Here is a 19,259-nt window from a genome sequence, read left to right on the forward strand (position 1 = left end):
CTGCCAGCATCCCAGGGGGGTGGCATCACTGTCCCAGTTGGAGCACACCCTGCTGGTACCACAGGCGAAGGCTTGTGGAGCCAGGATTGTTAGCCCAGGAACTAGACCAGGAGGAGGTCCAGGCTGAAGTGCCCTTGGCATTGGCTGGTGGCAGGGGACCAGGCTTTGAGCCCAGCACTGCCCTCAACAATTGGATGGTCCTGGAGGTCAAGGTCTGAGCATGGTGATGCAGTTCCAGCATGCAATCTCTTCCTTTCTTTTCTCCTCTCCTCTCTTTCTTCCTTTCTTCCTTCCTTCCTCTCTCTCTTTCTTCTTTTCTTTCTTTCTCTCTTTCTTCTTCCTCTTCTTCTTTTTCTTGTTTTCTTGGATAGGACAGAGAGAAATGGAGAGAGGAGGGGAAGACAGAGAGGGGGAGAGAAAGACAGACACCTGCAGACCTGCTTCACTGCCTGTGAGGCGACTCCCCTGCAGGTGGGGAGCCGGGGGCTCAAACCAGGATCCTTACGCTGGTCCTTGCGCTTCAGGCCATGTGCGCTTAACCCGCTGCGCCACTGCCTGACCCCACTTTCTTTTTTTCTTCTTTCTTCCTTCCTCCATTTTTCTTTTCATATCTTTCTTTTTTCCTCTCTTTCTTTCTTCCTTTATTTCTCTTTTTTGTCATTCTGACAAGATTGGCTTCACTGCTCTAAGCCAATTTTTAAATTATATATGTAGAGGGAGAGAGGGAGAGGAGGAAGGGGGGGAGATAAAAGCACTGCACCTTCCTCCAGTGCAGTGAGGGCCAGGCTGGAACTTCACTTGTGTTTGTAGCAAAGCAGGAACACTATCCAAGTGAGCTATTTTTTGGACCCAATATGTATTTTTCTCTTCATCTTCTATTTACAAACTACTCATATTAACTATCATCAACTGACCTCTCTCTCTTTCCTTCTTTCTATAGACTTAGGGATTCACACTTGTTTTGTTTGTTTGTTTATGAGACAGAGAACCAGAGCATCACTCTGGCCAGGGAATGAACTCAGGACTTCATGACTGAGAGTACAAAGCTTTATCCAGTGCACACACACACACCCTCCGGATCATACATCCATGACTATACACCATTCCAGGACAAGACAGGGTTATCATCCAGGGTTCTCCCTGGGGCTCAGTGCTGGAGAGGGGAAAAGGAGCAGAGAGGAGAAACACCTATAGCACTACTTCACTGCTTGTGAAGCTTCCCCCCTGCAGGTAGGGATCAGGGGCTTCAACCCAGGTGCTGGCATGTGTGTGCTCAACTGGGGACGCCACCACCTGGACCCTGACTTGCAAGGAGGGTACCAAGATCATTTAGTGGGGAAGATGAATCTCTTCAACTGAATGGTGCTAAGAATAGTCAGAAATTCATATGCAAAGGAATGAAACTGGATTCCTACATCATACTCATGTAAAACTTATAACTCAAAACAGACAAAGCCTGTGAGAAAACATGACTCAGTGTCCTCGCCTTACACTCGTGGGTATGACGCCAAATGCACGAACACCAAAAGAGGAGATAAATGGGGCTTCATGGGAATTGCTGGCTCCCAAAGTACACCACCTAGAAATGAGGAGGTGGGCTGCAGGAAGGGAGAGTGCGCTTGCAGTATCTGCGGAGAATGTAGTCCCCCGGCTGCACTGCACACCATCTACAGGCAGACAGTATGGCTCCTGTGGTGAGCAGGAAGGCCCTGCAGGTATAATCGCAGCCCTCGCTAGAACGTAGGTCTGGAGTCTGAGATGTTTCACTGGGTAGGGACCTGACTTGTCTTACAGGTGACCTAGGTTTGAGCCCTGACCCTTCATGGGAGTGGTAGCTGTGGTAGCTCTTCCTCTTTCTCTGTCTTGCCCTGGAATGGTGTATAATCATGCATGTGTGATCCGGAGTGGGGGGTGCAACGCATAAAGCCTTGGACTCTCAAGCATGAGGTCCTGAATTCAATCCCTGGCCAGAGTGATGCTCTGGTTCTCTGTCTTAGAAACAAACAAAATTATTTATGTGTGGGTCCCCAACTCTACAGGAACAGTGCAAGTTAAGATGTCTGTGGGAGGCAAAGCTCTGATGGGCACACAGTAGGTACTCAGCCTGAGTACTGCTGAGTGGCTGCTGGTCCCACAGCTTCTCTGGGTCACTGTTGGTGCTGCCCTGCCAGGAGCCAGCCCCGGCGACAGAAATTAAGAGTCCCTGAGGAAAAGGGGGAGTTGGTGCTGAAGAAGAAGTGAGTGACATGTCAGCTCCTTTTGGTGCAGGAGAGAAGTGTCTCTGTCGTCCCTCTGCAGAGGTTTATTTTTAAACACTTTTTGCTTGGATATAGTTGACATCATGTAAGATTGTTTTCATTAACATTAAGGATACAGGTGACATCATGTATAATTGTTTTCATTAACATCAAGAATAACCTTAAACAACAACATTATTATTATTATAGGTATGTTTTCCTTAGAAAGTTCCCTAGGTCTGGGGCATCCTGATCTCCCCTTGAAAGTTTCTTGGCTTTGGGGTAGCTTAAATCTTCCCTTGAAAGTTTCCTGGGTCTGGAGTAGTCTAAATTTTCCCTTGAAAGTTCCCTTGAAATGACCATCTGTGCTTTGACCATCTCCCTGTTGTGACCTTCTATATAAATAAACATTTCTCCCTAGAACTAAATATAATGGCTTTTCTTCTTAACCTATTCTTGGATGGGTCTAACTAGATCATAAACCAGTTTTTTTTTTTTTTTGTAATATAGTAGTCTGTCCATGTAAAGAAATCTTCTGCTGTAAAGTAAGCACACATCATGGGGGCTCTCTTCTGGTTAACCTTTACATATGTAAAAGTTCACTAACTTTTAGCTATATGAAAGTTTACTAACTTCTACCCATATATAACTGTTTAGCTGGACAACCTTTATACTCATCATGGATGCCTATAAGTGGAAGCAGGGGGTTTGTGGGTGAGGGTAAACTAGAGCCTTTTTATAAGTAGGTGAAGACCACAGTCTGTCACTCACACTATGAGCTGTAATTCTGGCTTCTGGTCTGAGTCCAGCTGAGTGAGAAGCTGTAATGGTGATAAGTAGCTCCTTTTCTGAAAGCCTTTCAGTGGGTACAACAGCTTCTGCTCCTAGGCCATTTTTAGTCTTGTCACACTCACTGCCATAATTGCTGTCACTATGTACTTCCCCTGGGGAAGTACATTCTATTGTCCCCAGGTAATATTTGTGTATTTGTAGTATAGTTAATAAGTCTTCAAATTATCAACAAATAGCTTTGGTTTAGTTAAGAACTTCCTGCTCTGCAGTAGGTTCCAGTCTGTTTGGACTTTGTCTGACAGCAGCTGTGACGTCGCCTGCACCACTGCCCCCTGCTGGCTGCCACAGGTTCTGCTTCTGTCTCCAGTTCTTCAGAGTCCCTTCAGTTCCTTGCCCTATGCTGCCCCAGTCTCTCTGGCTCCAGTCTGTGTCACTCACTCATCTCCTCTCAGGTGTTCCCCCCGGCAAAGGGCGGCCCCCGCAGCAGCCTGGCCTACAAGTATGTCATCCACGAGGACCTGCTGCCCCTTATTGGGAGCAACAACGTGCTCCTGGAAGAGACAGACACCTATGAGTGGGCCCTCAAGAGCTGGGCCCCCTGCACCAGGACCTGTGGAGGAGGTATCAGCTGGGCTGCCTGGTGGCCACAAGGGGGCGCCTCTTGGAGGGAGAGGAACTGGGATGCTTGGGAGCTGACATTGGCACCACTGGATGAGTCCCAGCTCATGCCTCCCTTTCTCCTCTGAGCTGTGGAAGCTTGTCCAGGCAGGGCCTCTGACATGGGGCTGGGTGCAGGGCAGTGTCTAAAAAGGGTGTCTTGTCCTGTGATCTCCCGCCAGCTGTGCAGAGCCACGCCTCCACCCTTCATACAGGGGATAAGTGAAAGGGGCTGGTTAAGGAAGGCAGTGGCTAGGGCACAGGGGTCCTCCAGAGCTTACCATCCTGGGATCCCAGGGAGTGGGTGGGACCAGACTCAGGGCAGCCTCCTCTCCCCACAGGCATCCAGTTCACCAAATACGGCTGCAGGCGCCGCCGGGACCACCACATGGTGTCACGGCACCTGTGTGAGCAGAGGAAGCGGCCTAAGCCCATCCGCAGGCGTTGCAACCAGCACCCCTGTGCCCAGCCCGAGTGAGTGCTTCTGGGGGAGGGGCAGGAGCTGGCTGGGGGTCAGGCCCCTTAGGTACACCTGCCTCCTCCAGCCCTGCAGCAGGGACTTCTGGCTCCCCTCCTGCAGCTGGGACTTCTGGCTCTGCTCTCGTTGCCTCTGGAGAGTGAGAGAAAAAGAGAGAGCACAAGAGATCTCGGCACCGGAGCCCTTTCATGTGGTGCTAGAGCTCACACCCGGCCCACGTGCACGGCAAGGCGTGTACCCGGCAGGCGGTCTCTCTGGCCCTGTGCTTGTTTCATGTCTTCTTCACACTGTTACTTTCTGACAAATCCCTGTGCATCTGCGGTTCACTTGGCCAGCACAGATCACCTGTCTATAGCTGCCAAGTGAAGCTTGGGGGCTTTTTCTTCTTTCCCCTCCCTCCCTCTCTCCTCCCTTCTGTTTCTCCTCCCTTTCCTCCTCTTAGGAAGGGGCCACCTGGACAGCTATGGCTGAGACACTGATGGGCCACTCTCTTAACTGACGAGCACCCAAGCTCTGTGGTGCTGCTGGATAGACACAGCGCCTCATGTGTTCCCTGCTCTCTGCCAAGTGCTGTGTGTATGTAATGTCCTTTAAGTGTCACGAGGCATGAGGGTGTGCGTGTGTGTGTGTGTGAGAGAGAGAGAGAGAGAGAGAGAGATTGCAGACTCCAAGACTTTTTGCCTTTCCCAGCACCTAGGACAGTGCCAGCACCCAGTGACACACAGGTAGAGAGACTCCTGATGTGAAGAAGGGGTAACTGAGACTGAGGGAGGGGAGTTACTGTCTGGCTCAAGGGTGTGCAGGCCTGGCTTTTAAATGTGTATCCTGCCTCATTTTTCAGATGAGAAGCTAGGGGAGACTAAATGACCTCTGCAGAGGCATGAGGGTGTCCCTGGGATTGATCCTCCCCTTCTACCTTCCATCCATCCTGTCTGTCTCCAGGTGGGTGACAGAGGAATGGGGCGCATGCAGTCGGAGCTGTGGCAAGCTGGGAGTGCAGACTCGGGGGGTGCAGTGCTTTCTGCCCCTCTCCAACGGCACCCGCAAGGCCATGCCAGCCAAAGCCTGCTCTGGGGACCGGCCTGAGGCCCGGCGGCCCTGCCTCCGAGTGCCCTGTCCAGCCCAGTGGCGGATGGGAGCATGGTCTCAGGTGAGTTATCTTCAGAGGACGGGGGGGGGGGGGGTCTGGTCAGAGGGGACCTTGTCTGGACATAGGGAACTGGGTGTGGGGGCTTCTGATAGTGTCTGTGCTCCATGCAGATGGAGTCTTCATGGCTGAATTTCTCTCCCCACATGTGATCTGGACTTTCTCAAACCTGAGCTGATCAGATCCCATGTGCACTGGGCTTGACCCTGAGCTAGGCCTTTGCACCCATTTGCTGTTCTCACTTTCACTCAGAGCGGGGAGGCCAGTTTGAATTCAAGAAATATGTACTGAGCATCAACTACATACTAGGCACACTGGACTAGGAATTCCATAATCCACCCTCCACCAGACTTGATTCCTGTCCTTGTGGGACTTATAGTCCGGTGAGTAAGACATAAGAGAGAGAAAAGAAACAAAAGACTAAAAGTATTTCAGTAACAAAAGTATTTCTCAGGTTGTAGTTCGGATAGTGTAGGCAGTTCATGGACATGTGATCTAAAGCCAGGGGTGATCATGGAGGACTTCTTTGAAGAGGTGATATTTTTCTCGAAGACAGGAAGAAGTGAGCCAGAGCTGAAACGGATACACAGCCATGTTCTCTAAGCTAATGCACAAGTAGATCAATAAAGAGTTGTGGAGGGGGATAAAACCTGGGTTAACAGAGAACAGTAACTCAGAACATCAAGGGCAATGAAAACCATATCTGGAGCTCTCAAGACTGACAAGTGATGTGTGGGTTATTGTTCCTCTCTCCTTCTTACTGTGGGCAAGTTTACTTCTCATGCCATCAATATGAGGTTTGGCTGTGTGGCTTGTTCTGCCAATAGGATAAGAGAAAATGTTGAAATAAACAAGGGCTTGAAATGTAAAAAGCGTGAAGGGAAGAAAGGAGGGAGGGGAGGAAGTAAGAAAGAAGAAAAATGAAAGGAAGGAAGGAAGGAAGGAAGGAAGGAAGGAAGGAAGGAAAGAAAGAGGGTGGGGGAGGTTGTGTGGTGGCACACCTGGTTGAGTGAAGGTTACAATGCAAGGGACCTGGTTCCAGCCTCCAGCCCCCATCTGCAGGAGTAAAACTTTGTGAGTGGTGAAGCAGGGCTGCAGGTGTCTCTCTCTTTCTCTATCATTCCCTTCACTCTTGATTTCTGGCTATTTCAATCCAATAAATAAATAAAGATAATAAAGATTAAAAAAGAAAGAGAAGGAGAAGAAGCAGAAGAGGAAGAATAATTAGTAGTGGTAGTGATAGTGGTAGTGGTAATGGTACTGAGTGGTAGTAGTAGTGATAGTGAAGAATAATTGATAGGAGTGATAGTGGTAGTGGCAGTGGCAGTGGTAGTGATAGTGGTAATGGTAGTGGTAGTAGTAATAGTTGTGGTGGTAGTAATAGTGATAGTAATGGTGATAGTGGTAGTGGTAATGGAAGAATAATTGATAGGAGTGATAGTGGCAGTGGTAGTGATAGTGGTAGTAGTAATAATGGTAGTGGTAGTAATAGTGATAGTGATAGTGGTAGTGGTAATGGTACTCTAGTGATAGTGGTAGTGGTAATGGAAGAATAATTGATAGGAGTGATAGTGGTAGTGATAGTGGCAGTGGTAGTGATAGTGGTAGTAGTAATAATGGTAGTAGTAGTAATAGTGGTAGTAATAGTGATAGTGGTAGTGGTAATGGTACTGAGTGATAGTAGTAGTGATAGTGGAAGAATAATTGATAGGAGTGATAGTGGTAGTGATAGTGGTAGTAGTAATAATGGTAGTAATAGTGATAGTGGTAGTGGTAGTAGTAATAATGGTAGTAATAGTGATAGTGGTAGTGGTAATGGTACTGAGTGGTAATAGTAGTGATAGTGAAGAATAATTGATAGGAGTGATAGTGGTAGTGATAGTGGTAGTAGTAATAATGGTAGTAGTAGTAATAGTGGTAGTAATAGTGATAGTGATAGTAGTAGTGGTAATGGTACTTTAGTGGTAGTAGTAGTGATAGTGGAAGAATAATTGATAGGAGTGATAGTGGTAGTGATAGTGGTAGTAGTAATAATGGTAGTAATAGTGATAGTGGTAGTGGTAATGGTACTGAGTGGTAATAGTAGTGATAGTGGAAGAATAATTGATAGGAGTGATAGTGGTAGTGATAGTGGTAGTAGTAATAATGGTAGTAGTAGTAATAGTGGTAGTAATAGTGATAGTGATAGTAGTAGTGGTAATGGTACTCTAGTGGTAGTAGTAGTGATAGTGGAAGAATAATTGATAGGAGTGATAGTGGTGGTGGCAGTGGCAGTGGTAGTGGTAGTGATAGTGGAAGAATAATTGATAGGAGTGATAGTGGTGGTGGCAGTGGCAGTGGTAGTGATAGTGGTAGTAGTAGTGACAGTGGAAGAATGATTGATAGGAGTGATAGTGGTGGTGGCAGTGGCAGTGGTAGTGATAGTGGTAGTAGTAGTGATAGTGGAAGAATAATTAATAGGAGTGATAGTGGTACTGGTAGTGGTAGTAATAATAATGGTAGTAATAGTGGTAGTAATAGTGATAGTGGTAGTGGTAATGGTACTGAGTGGTAGTAGTAGTGATAGTGAAGAATAATTGATAGGAGTGATAGTGGTAGTGATAGTGGTAGTAGTAATAATGGTAGTAGTAGTAATAGTGGTAGTAATAATGATAGTGATAGTAGTAGTGGTAATGGTACTCTAGTGGTAGTAGTAGTGATAGTGGAAGAATAATTGATAGGAGTGATAGTGGTGGTGGCAGTGGCAGTGGTAGTGATAGTGGTAGTAGTAGTGATAGTGGAAGAATAATTGATAGGAGTGATAGTGGTAGTGGCAGTGAGCCGTAGGAAGACTTTGAGGAAGGAAGTAACCTTGCCTTGTTCCAGAAAGCACCCTAGGGCTGGACCTTAGTGAGAGGAACTGCAAAATGATGTCAGAGACAGGTAAAGGTCAAATGCCAAAGGGCTTTGTAAAGAGTTGGACTCTGTCATAGGAGCAGTAGGAAACTAGCAAAGGGTTCCGATGTGAATGTAATAATACCTGATTATTTCAGGTTTAAAATATCTGTACTTAAAAACAATATGTACTGTAGAAAGTTCATAGTTGTGATTCCAGGGCAGAAATGGGGATCAGGAAGAAGGGAAAGTCATCCAGCTGTTCTGGTTAGACCCTGGGAGTAACTTTAGGGAAGTTGTTAAATGTCTTTAGATTTTTCGCATAGAAAAATAAATTTCTGTTACTTAGAAGACATTGTGCTAAGTGAAAGAAGTCTGATGTGAAAGGTCGTGTACTGCATGGCTTCATGCCTGTGAGCGCTTAGGACGGCCAGATTCCTGGAAACACAGAGTGGATTGCCGAGTGCCAGGCCCGAGGGGAGCAGGGAACGGGAGTTCATGTTTAATGGGAACTGAATTTCAGTTTGAGACGATGAATAAATTCTGGACAGAGATGGTAATGATGGATGTATAGCAGTGTGAATATACTTAGTGACTCACCACAGTATACTTTAAAATAGTGGAAGTATTAAATTTTATGTTATATCTGATTCTACTGTAATTTAAAAAATCCCCTTTGATCAAGAAGACAAGCACAATGACGCTTACTGTAATAGCATAATATGAAGAAGCAGCCTCAATGTTCACCTATGGGAGATTGTCCCCCCCAAATTGTGGTCTGCTTATATAATAAGATAACTTGACAGCGAGGAAGACTGGATAGACTTGAACTACTTCTCAACACAGATAAATTTGAGGAAACTTTTTTTTTTTGTAAATTAATTTTGAGTTAAAGAAAAAACACTGGAGTACAAAGAAAACTCACTTCCAACGGAATACTACTTATCTGAACTTTAAAAATGCACAACACAGTATTTGAAAACATACCAGAATGCTAACTGAACCATTTAAGTTGCTAGTGGTATTGAACAGGTTGGCTGGTTCGCACCCTCCTTTCCCTCCTCCCTCCTCCCCTTCCCCCATTTAACAGTCTGGCCCCTTTGTCAAACATTAGATGTCCATAGGTGTGGCGGCTCACTTCTGAGCTCTCAGTTCTTTTTCACTGGTCAGTGTGTCCATTTATGTTCATCAGAGATATTGGTCTGTAGTTTTCTTTTTTTGTTGTGTCCCTGTCTGCTTTTGATATCAAGGTGATAATGGCATCGTAGAAGCTGGAAGGGAGTATTTCTGTGTCTTCAATGTTTTGGAAAAGTTTTAAAACTTCCTTCTGTCCTTCCTTCCATCCTTCCTTCCCTCCTTCCTTCCTTCTTTCCTTCTTTCTGTCCTTCTCTGTCATCATCAGAGCCTTACTGCTCAGAGTTCAGACTTTCAGATATATGTCGGGAAGACAGAAAGACACCACAGCACTGAAGCTTCCTCTGATGTGTTGGAGGCTGGGCTTGAACTTGAGGCCTGTGCATGGCAAAGCAGCCCACTATCTGGGTGAGCTATTTTGCCAGCTTGAACAAGTATCCTTAATGGGCATCCTTATACTTTTCTGTCTGCTTGAAATCTTGTGTAATAAAGGATTTTTATAACCAATATTCCTATATAACACATGTATTTTCTTTTAAGTATTTATTCATTTCCTTTTGTTGCCCTGTTTTTCTTTTTTTTTCTTTTCTCTTTTGTTGCCCTTGTTTTTTTATTGTTGTTGTAGTTATTATTACTATTATTTTTGTTGTTGTTGATGTCGTCAGTGTTGGATAGGACAGAGAGAAATGGAGAGAGGTGGGGAAGACAGAGATGGGGAGAGAAAGACAGACACCTGCGGACCTGCTTCACCACCTGTGAAGCGACTCCCCTGCAGGTGGGGAGCCAGGGCTCGAACCGGGATCCTTACACCAGTCCTTGTGCTTCACGCCACCTGCGCTTAACCTGCACTACCACCAGACCCCCTGTTGCCCTGTTTTTCTATTCTCTGTAACATACAACTTTATTTGTTTTAATGTAAAGCAGGGAAATTGGGGGCTGAGTGGTGGTGCACCCAGTTGAGTGCACCCATTACTATGTGTAAACCAGAGTTCAAGCACAGTATTCTCAGCTGCCATGCTGTCCTGTGTGGCTCACCCATTACTATATGTAAGGACCAGAGTTCAAGCACAATATTTCTCAGCTGCCATGCTGTCCTGTGTGGCTCACCCATTACCATGTGTAAGGACCAGAGTTCAAGCACAGTATTTCTCAGCTGCCATGCTGTCCTGCGTGGCTCACCCATTACCATGTGTAAGGACCAGAGTTCAAGCACAGTATTCTCAGCTGCCATACTGTCCTGTGTGGCTCACCCATTACTATGTGTAAGGACCAGAGTTCAAGCACAGTATTCTCAGCTGCCATGCTGTCCTGTGTGGCTATGGAGAAGCAGTTCTTGCGTGTCCCTCTGGGTCAAGTGGAGACTTGGCAACCTTGTCTATTGACTTTCTGTTCTGGACTTCGGAGCTCACTGCTGCCTCCTCTGTGTCCTTGCCCTCGGTTGCCATGGTCTGCTCTGGCCTGGTTCTCCTGTGGCAGTGCTCCACCACCTGCGGAGAGGGCATCCAGCAGCGCCAGGTGGTGTGCAGGACAAACGCCAACAGCCTCGGGCAGTGTGAGGGGCAGAAGCCGGAGACCGTCCAGATCTGCAGCCTGCCTGCCTGTGGAGGTGAGCCAGCAGGTGAGTGGGCAGGTCTGGCCCCTTCGGCCTGTATCTCAGACGCTGTGAGACTGGCATCTGACTCCCTACATGTCTCAGTCACTAGAGCTGCTTCTTCCTACTCACAGGAGGCCTCCACAATGCCACAGTGAAAGCTGACATCCGGGCACCTGCGACTCCAGACAAGTCCAGATCTGAGCTCCTCCATCCCATGAACATGATACCATCGAGTAAGTATATTTTCTGTGTCCCTCCACCCCGCGAGCCTGCAGCTGTCATGGTGTCACAAGCATGGGCCACTTATGTGTTAGAGCAGACCCAGTGTCCAGTCATGCTGTGTGAGCTTAGTGCCCAGAGCCTAAGTTTCCGGAGCTGAAGGTGGGGCTGATGCTCATATTTGTCTGCGAGCCCTTAGCTACACATCCAGAGTACTGACAGCTGCAGGTCCTTTCACAAACTTGGTGCAGAACTCTCCTGGCAGCCGAATCTGACCTGAGCTAACGAGAAAGGAGTTACTCTGTTAGCATAGGATCATTGCTGAGTGCAGTTGTGAGATGATTTTTCTGTCTCCACTGGGGATGTTATACGATTTTAAAACACTGAGTATTACTTTTATAACACTCTCAAAGTTCTGAACTTTAAGTTATAAATGGGTCCAAGACTTTTGGGTAAGCACTTGTGGACTGCCTTCATAGGGTGATAGGGAGAACTGAATTAGTGTGTATGCCTCCTGCCAAGGTGTCAGCTAGCCACAACAAAAATAGCTTTGTATCTCCACCTAGGATAAGGGTCTATCAATTTATCCTTCCAGCTCCTTTCCTTCCTTCCTCCCTCCCTTCCTCCCTTCCTCTTTCTTTCTTTCTTTCTTTCTTTCTTTCTTTCTTTCTTTCTTTCTTTCTCTTTCTTCCTTGCTTCTGCCCTTCCTCCCTCCTTCCCTCTCTTTCTCTGTCTTCCTTCCTTTTTTCTTTCCCTTCCTTCCTTCCTTCCTTCCTTCCTTCCTTTCTTTCTTTCTTTTTTCCATTCCTTTCTTTCTTCCTTTCTTCCTTTCTCCTTCCTTCATTCCTCCCTCCCTCCCTCCCTTCCTTCCTTCCTTCCTTTTTTCCTACAGGGTTATCGCTAGGGCTTGGTGCCTGCACTACAAATCCACTGCTCCTGGAGGCCATTTTTTCCCATTTTTTGGATAGGACAGAGATAAATTGAGAGGGGAAGGGAAGACAAAGAAGGGGAGAGAAAGATAGATACCTGCAGACCTGCTTCACTACTTATGAAGTGACCCCACTGCAGGTGGGGAGCCGGGGGTTCGAACTGGGATCCTTGCACAGATCCTTGTGCTTCATACTGTGTGTGCTTTACTGGGTGCGCCACCACTTTATTTTTTATTAACCTTTATTTATTTGGTAGACACAGCCAGAAGTTGAGAGGAATAGGGAGACAGAGAAGGAGAGAGACAGAGAGACACCTGTAGCCCTGCTCCCTTCATCACTTGTAAAACCTTCTCCCTGCAGGTGGGGACCAGGGGCTTGAACCTGGGTCCTTATGCATTGCACCATGTGCACTCAACTTGGAGCACCACCACCCATCCCCCCACCCCATTTTCATTTCTTTAATTGCCACCAGGGTTACTGCTGGAGCTCAGTGCCTGCATGATAATGCGACTACTAGTAGCAATCATTGTTGCCATTTTTCTCTTTTACTTGAAAGGAGAGAAAGAAATAGAGAAGGCGGGTGGGGGGGTGGTGGCAGAGAGGGAGAGAGAACACTGCCTACTCCTTGTGAACTTCCCCACCCCTGGCAGATGGGGACCCAGGACTTGAACCTGGGTCTTCATGTATAGTAACATGCGCTCTTTATCGTGCCACCACCTGGCCCCTTATCCTTCCATTTCCCATCCATCTTGTTAGCTACCAACCACCCATCCATTCACCTCTTCTCTCATCCATCTGCCAAGAAATATTGGCTTAGCCCGCTGTGCACCAGGCTCTCTAGGCTGTGTTTCTTTTCTTTTTTGAAAATTTTTTATTAATATTTATTTATTCCCTTTTGTTGCCCTTGTTGTTTTATTGTTGTAGTTATTATTGTTGTTGTTACTGATGTCTTTGTTGTTGGACAGGACAGAGAGAAATGGAGAGAGGAGGGGAAGACAGAGAGGGGGAGAGAAAGAGAGACACCTGCAGACCCGCTTCACCGCCTGTGAAGCGACTCCCCTGCAGGTGGGGAGCCAGGGGTTTGAACCAGGATCCTTACACCAGTCCTTGCGCTTTGTGCCACGTGCACTTAATGTGCTACTGCCCGACTCCCTCTGTGTTTCTTTTCTACACTCCTCTCTTTCTTTGTATTCCTCACCTTCCACAGACACTTGGGCCTGACAAGACGAGTGGCAGGAAGATTCTGATTCCTAGTTGAAGGATCAGTTCTGTGTTATCTTATGTGAATCTCTGAATTTCTCTGAACCTCACTGACTTCATCTGTACAATAAATCGGTCTAGTTAGGTATCCTAAAGGATCTTCTAGTTCCAGCCTCACTGACTCTCTGCTTTAAGCCAAGGCTGTGCAAGCTCCTGAGTTTCCTGCCCATGTTTCCGCTAGGTGCAGTCAAATTTCGAGACTGGTCCTAGAATTCTGGCACCATCTAGTGGCCGGTGCTTTCCCAGAGTTTCTGTTGATACATTTCCTCCTGTTCCTTAAGTTTCCCTATCTCCCCACTGTCCTCCTCCCCCTTCCCTTTACCCCTGCCTCCTCCCCTTCAAAAAAAAAAAAAAGAGCAAAGTCTTTGCCTTTTCCCTTGCCTTTGCCCTTACCCTTGTCTGGGAGCAAAAATAGGTTTGAGATGATATTCTAATCAGAGCACACAAAGGTAGTATAGTAAGCAACTTTCTATCCAGAAACTTTCTTCTTTGTCTATAATCACAGTGTTATTATTCATTGGTAAATGTCAACGTTATTCCCAATGATTCCCACTTTAAAAAGAAACTGAGGGCTGGGTAGGCTCCGTGAGTTGTCCACCCCCCTGGTTTGAAATGGAGCCTAAGGAGCTGGGTGGTAGAGAAGTGCAAGGACTGGTGGAAGGATCCCGGTTCAGGAGTAGCCTCACACTCGGTGAGGCAGGCCTGCAGGTGTCTTTCTTTCTCTCCCCCTCTTTTTCTTCCCCATCTCTCTCGATTTCTCTCTGTCCTATGCAATAACAACAAGGGCAACAAAATGGGGGGGGAAAATGGCCTCCAGGAGCAGTGTATTTGTAGTGCAGGCACCGATAGAGCCCTAGTGATAACCCTGGAGGCACAAGAAAGAAAAAGTGACATTTACTGAGAACTGTCTGTGCTTCAAAGACAGTGCTAAAATGGAGCCTAAATCTTATAACCCTGATGGCAATTAAAAAAAAAATTAAAATGGGGCAGGGGGCTGGGTGGTGGTGCTCCTGGCTGAGTGCATACATTACCATGCAGAGAGTCTAAAGAAATGGATTCCAAATGTGTTTCCAAGAGCATAATGCCCACACGTGTGTCCCAGAACGCTTGGGTGGTGACTGAGTGAGGTAGGATGCTTAGTCTGTCACAGGTGAGGGAGACCTGGGTATTTGCTGGTATTGGTGGGAATGGGTGAGGATCCTTTGGGTTGGTTGGGAGGGATTGAGGGTTCCCACTTCATGTAGGGCAGGGTTCCCACCTCACCCCTGTGCCCACACTCACCCCAGCATGGCCTCTCCCTTTGCATGTACCAGAGAGGCAGTGGTTCTTTCCATCTTATTGCTGCTAGGGTTTCATATCTGGGTGATCTCACTGCTCTCACCTGACTTAGATTCATTCATTCACACATAGGAACACAGAGGGAGAGAGAGAGAAAGGAGAGACACCACACTACTGGCCAGTGCTTATGATGCTTCCCCTTGCATGGTGCTTCCATGGCGTGACTGGGACTTGAACCCTGGTCCTCGCTCATGGTAAAGTGTGAGGTCTCCTGGGGGAGCCAGCTCCCAGATAGTTCTGGTGTGCAGCCACGTCTAAGGACTAACGATGCAGGACTGTGGCTCTCAGATTTCCCCAGGCGCTGGAATGTCTTGACTTTGTTACAACATACGGCTGTGCCCTGTTGGCCAGTTTCTGATTCACTAGGTCTGGCTGGGGCTGAGGATGGACATTTCCAACAAACCTCCAGGTGATGCTTGCTTGTAGAGTTACTACTCTGAGGCATTTTTTCCCCCAAGCCACTCTTATTTGTGATTAATAGTGCTTTACCTAGAGGGGGTTGAATTGTTATGTGGAAGACTAAGGAATCGGGGGAGGGGGTGGCCAGGGGGTGGCCAGGCGGTGGCACACTGGGAAAAGTGCCCATAGTATAAAGCACACGGAATGGCTTAAGGATCCCGGTTTGAGCCCGTGGCTTCCCACCTGCCAGGGTTGGGGAGGGTCACTTCACAAGTGGTGAAGCAGGTCTGCAGGTGTCTATATTTCTCTCCCTCTCTCTATCTTCTCCTCTCTCTCAATTTATCTCTATCCTATCCAGTAAAAAAAAAAAAAAAGGAAAAATGGCCTCCAGGAGCAGTGGATTTACATGCAGGTACTGAGCCCCAGCAATAACCCTGGAGGCAAAAAAAAAAAGAGAGAGAGAGAAAACTGAGAAGTGTTACACATATACAAGCGACTGTATTTTACCATTGACTGTAAACCATTAATCCCCTTAATAAAGAAAAAAATAGTGGTTTACAAGACTGTATAGTTCCACCCCCAAAATTCTGTGCCCCACCCTCCCAATGAGAACTGCCATAGTTTTGGGCAGTTTGCTTACTTCTGCTTCTGTGTTTTGCAACTTCACGTGTTCTAGCTCTCCAGATTCCACATCTGAGTCAAAAAGTCCAGTGGCTGTCTTTCACCTCTTCTTTTCTTTTTCTTTCTTTCTTTCTTTTTTTTTTTTTTTTTTTTTTTTTGGCCTGCTGGGGCTTAGTGCCTGCACTATGAATCCACTGCTCCTGGAGGCCATTTTTCCCATTTTGTTGCCCTTGTTATTATTATTGTTGTCGTTGTTGTTGTTGGATAGGATAGAGAGAAATTGAGAGAGATGGAGAGATAGAGGGGGAGAGAAAGACAGACACCTGCAGACCTGCTTCACCGCCTGTGAAGCGACTGACCCCTGAAGGTAGAGAGCCGGGGGCTCGAACCAGGATCCTTATGCCATGTGCTTTTAACTCGCTATGCTACTGCCTGGCCCCCTCACCTCTTATTTTCCACAAGCATAATCACCTCCAGTTCCACCCATTTTTGTCCCCAAAATGACACACTGTCATCTTTATTATTATTATTATTATTGCAGAGTAGTATCCTGTGGAGTATATGTCCCATAACTGTTTTATCCAGTCATTTGTTGATGGGCATTTAGGTTACTTCTGTTCTTCAGCTATTGTGAATAATGCACCTGTGAACATGGAGTTGCACATGTCTCTTTTAATGAGTGTTTGCAGTTCTTTGGATAAATGGAGCATCTTTCAGATCCTGTGGACTCTTCCTCTTCTCTTTATCTTCTGGGATGAAGCTTTATAAAGTCCATCCTGGGCTGGAGATGGAGGGTCTGCAGTTGGTGGGTGGAGTGGGAGGTGGGGCCTGTATCTTGGTGTCACCTGGCTCATGGGCATTGTCCTTGTGTTGTGTGTGTAGCAGAGCCGTGCTTGGGGGACCGGTCTGTCTCCTGCCAGATGGAAGTGCTCGACCGATACTGCTCTATCCCAGGCTACCGCCGACTGTGCTGTGAGTCCTGCTCCAAGGGTGACCCAAGCACGAGCCCGGACCCTAGCCTGGCCTCAGCACCATCCTTCTTCACTGTGGGGAGCACCTGGCTGGGACCCACAGCCCCTTCAGACCCTGTGGAGTTCACTCAGGGGCCAGCAGGATCAGATGGCCCTCAGCATGGCCCACCCACACAGCTCCCAGGACCTCTGGACATAAGCTCCCCCGTATCCCAAAGCCCCTCTGCTTCCCAGAAACACAGCCCAAGCTCATTCCGGGCCGTGTCCCCTAGCACCCCTAGGGAACTGCCTTGGAGCTGGACAGGGGCATCTGTGCCAGCCTCTAGTGAGAAGGGGCAGCTCAGGGAAGACCCGGAGAGCCGGGCCACCAACTTCCCCCCCACCTCCCCAGTGACATGAGACCCCCTCATGCTGCCAGTCAGGTTTACATGCTGTGGGCTGCCCCGAAGAACTCTGGCTTAAAAGATATACAGTGAGGCCTCTTTTAAATTATTTACCTACTTGCTCTAGTTCGGGGCTGTGACACTCTTCACCCTGTAAAGGGCGTGTGTGAGAAAGAGGCAGATCAGGGAAACTCCAACCAGAGATACCTCAGCGAGCAGCCCGGGCATGAGCTCAATATCTCAGGGGCTTTGTCTGTCTTCTGTCCAGCCTGTGGAACTGAGGGTCACCTGAGGTTTCCTCCTCACAAACCGTGGGCCCCGGGTAGCCTAAAGCCTCACACTGGATCCACTTCATCCCTCCTTTTGTCAGAACCCACCTTTCAGGCCACCCCTGTCCAGAGAGGCCAAGTGGGATGAAGGAGTGCTCCCCAACCAGCCTGAGGAGAAGAGGTGGGGGAACCTGTGGCCGGGAGTCTCTGAGGAAGGGTAGACACAAGGAAAACTCATCTCCTTCCCAGTGCTTCTCAGTGTGCACACACAGCTCCGTTGGCCAAACTCGGGGAGCAGAGTATAGCTCCCTTTTGCAGGCTAGGGGGCAGTGTCCTGGGCTGCCTCTGCCTCACAGATGCCACTTCCTGGTGCTTCTGGGGCCTTCAGGTTCATTGGGATGGCCTCCCTGCCCACCCTGCCCACCTGAGAAAGGGCTTTGAACAGTGGAATGTGTGTCCTCTTTACCCAGAGGTGCCCGGACTGGTGCTAGGCCCCTGATGGCACCCTGGGCTGTTTGGGGCATCACTCCAGAGGGCACTTAGTGGGTCCCAGGACGATATGTTTTCTATCCAGATGCCCCTCCCACTGGAGCTGGGGGTCTCCTCCTAGCTGACTCGAGCTCAGGCAGAATTTTTGGTGCTTAGGGTGGTGGGCTGGCCACATGGTTGGGGACTAGGATCCACTCAGCTGGGTCTGGGTGCTTCCCAGGACCAGTCAGGCCATGTGCTCCAGGGCAGGGTATGAGCCTCAGCCAGGTGGGGGGAGGGAAGGGAACGGGATGTTGAAGAACCTTGGTTGTTCTTATCTCCAAGAACAGGCAAGTTTTCTAGTCCCTCTAGGTCTGGGCAAGTGGCCTGGGTCTCCAGCACCCTCAGGGGTCCTCGCTTGGAGTTATACAGGGGGGTCTCCTGGACTCCTCAGTGGGTAATGGACATGTGTCCTGGCTTGTCCTTCCCTGTCAAAAGAGGCTATTCTGAATTAGGCTGGAGAAATAGGAACAGCATACCCAGCCTGCAGCTACCACAGGGAACCTGGGGGTGAGGGTGGGTCTCCCCAGATGTCCCCTCCCTCTGCTGCCCACCCCTCCCTGGGATGCTGAAGCGCACCCCAAACCATTCCTGTGAGACCAGCCCGCCTGTGTGATGGGGGTGTCAACTCTTGTGCCTTTGGGATCCAGACCTTTAATGTTTTATGTATTTATTAACATTGTCCTTGGTGCATTGTTTTGGACTTCAGCACTGTGTGATGTTTTCCTTTCTTTTCTTTCTTTTTTTTTTTTTTGTTTTTTTTTTGTTTTGTAGCACAGAGGCAGAAAACCCAGGGCTCTAATATACTGTGCTTGGCTGCAGCAAGATGATTGGGTTGGGGGATGGTGGGTGGACAGGGAGTAGCTGAAATCCAAAGAAGACCTTTGCCCCAGGGCTGCTCTGAGCCTGACTCAAGGTGGAGTGGCCAGGGCGGCTGGGGGCCTGGAGCTCTTGCTCAGATTCCACACCAGCCACTCTGTGGCCTTGGGTGAGTCACTGTCCAGAATCCCAGCCGGAAGTAGCTGGGAGATGGCTTGGGGTCTGCAGGGGAAATGAGGTTTGCACTAGCAGATCTGTTCAGACATGCAAGGGTTGGCTCCTGTGGAAGGCGATGACCCTTCAGAGCACAGATGCTGAAGTGGGGCTGGGAGGAATGTGATGCCTCTTTGGAAGGGGGGGACCCATCAATCATGGACGAGCAGCCTAAGATCTATGCCTCACTGTTGCCTGTGTGAGGTGCCACAGCTCATCACACATTCTCACTGTGAGTGACTTGGGTCCCTCTCAAACTTGTGGAGCCCAGGACCAGGGCACAGAACCCACCTTCCACCCCCTCCAGAGACCTCATGACTATGAGCAACTTAACCCTCTGTCCAAGATCCATTTACATACAAACTTTTGCAAACAGCCTCCTCTTGGGAATTAGCCC

The 19,259-nt window shown here is 48.2% G+C and overlaps 1 protein-coding gene across 6 annotated transcripts in view; it reads left to right on the forward strand.

The window, feature by feature from the left end:
- Positions 1-18,538, forward strand: part of ADAMTS14 (ADAM metallopeptidase with thrombospondin type 1 motif 14) — a 107,954-nt gene extending 89,416 nt beyond the window's left edge. For 2 of the 6 annotated variants that reach the window (XM_016188577.2, XM_060199697.1), the window contains 6 exons: positions 3,482-3,650; positions 4,028-4,160; positions 5,107-5,314; positions 10,796-10,937; positions 11,045-11,146; positions 16,562-18,538. In XM_016188577.2, the coding sequence (XP_016044063.2) occupies positions 3,482-3,650; positions 4,028-4,160; positions 5,107-5,314; positions 10,796-10,937; positions 11,045-11,146; positions 16,562-17,049 (1,242 nt within the window). In that variant the 3' untranslated portion in view covers positions 17,050-18,538. Of the gene's footprint in view, positions 1-1,449; positions 1,714-3,481; positions 3,651-4,027; positions 4,161-5,106; positions 5,315-10,795; positions 10,938-11,044; positions 11,147-16,561 lie in introns of those variants that run through there. The other 4 variants (XM_007524141.3, XR_009552050.1, XR_009552045.1 and 1 more) reach the window with 4 other exon arrangements.
- Positions 18,539-19,259: the final 721 nt, after the last annotated feature.

The sequence above is a fragment of the Erinaceus europaeus genome, chromosome 1 (assembly GCF_950295315.1).
Source record: "Erinaceus europaeus chromosome 1, mEriEur2.1, whole genome shotgun sequence".
NCBI lineage: Eukaryota > Metazoa > Chordata > Mammalia > Eulipotyphla > Erinaceidae > Erinaceus > Erinaceus europaeus.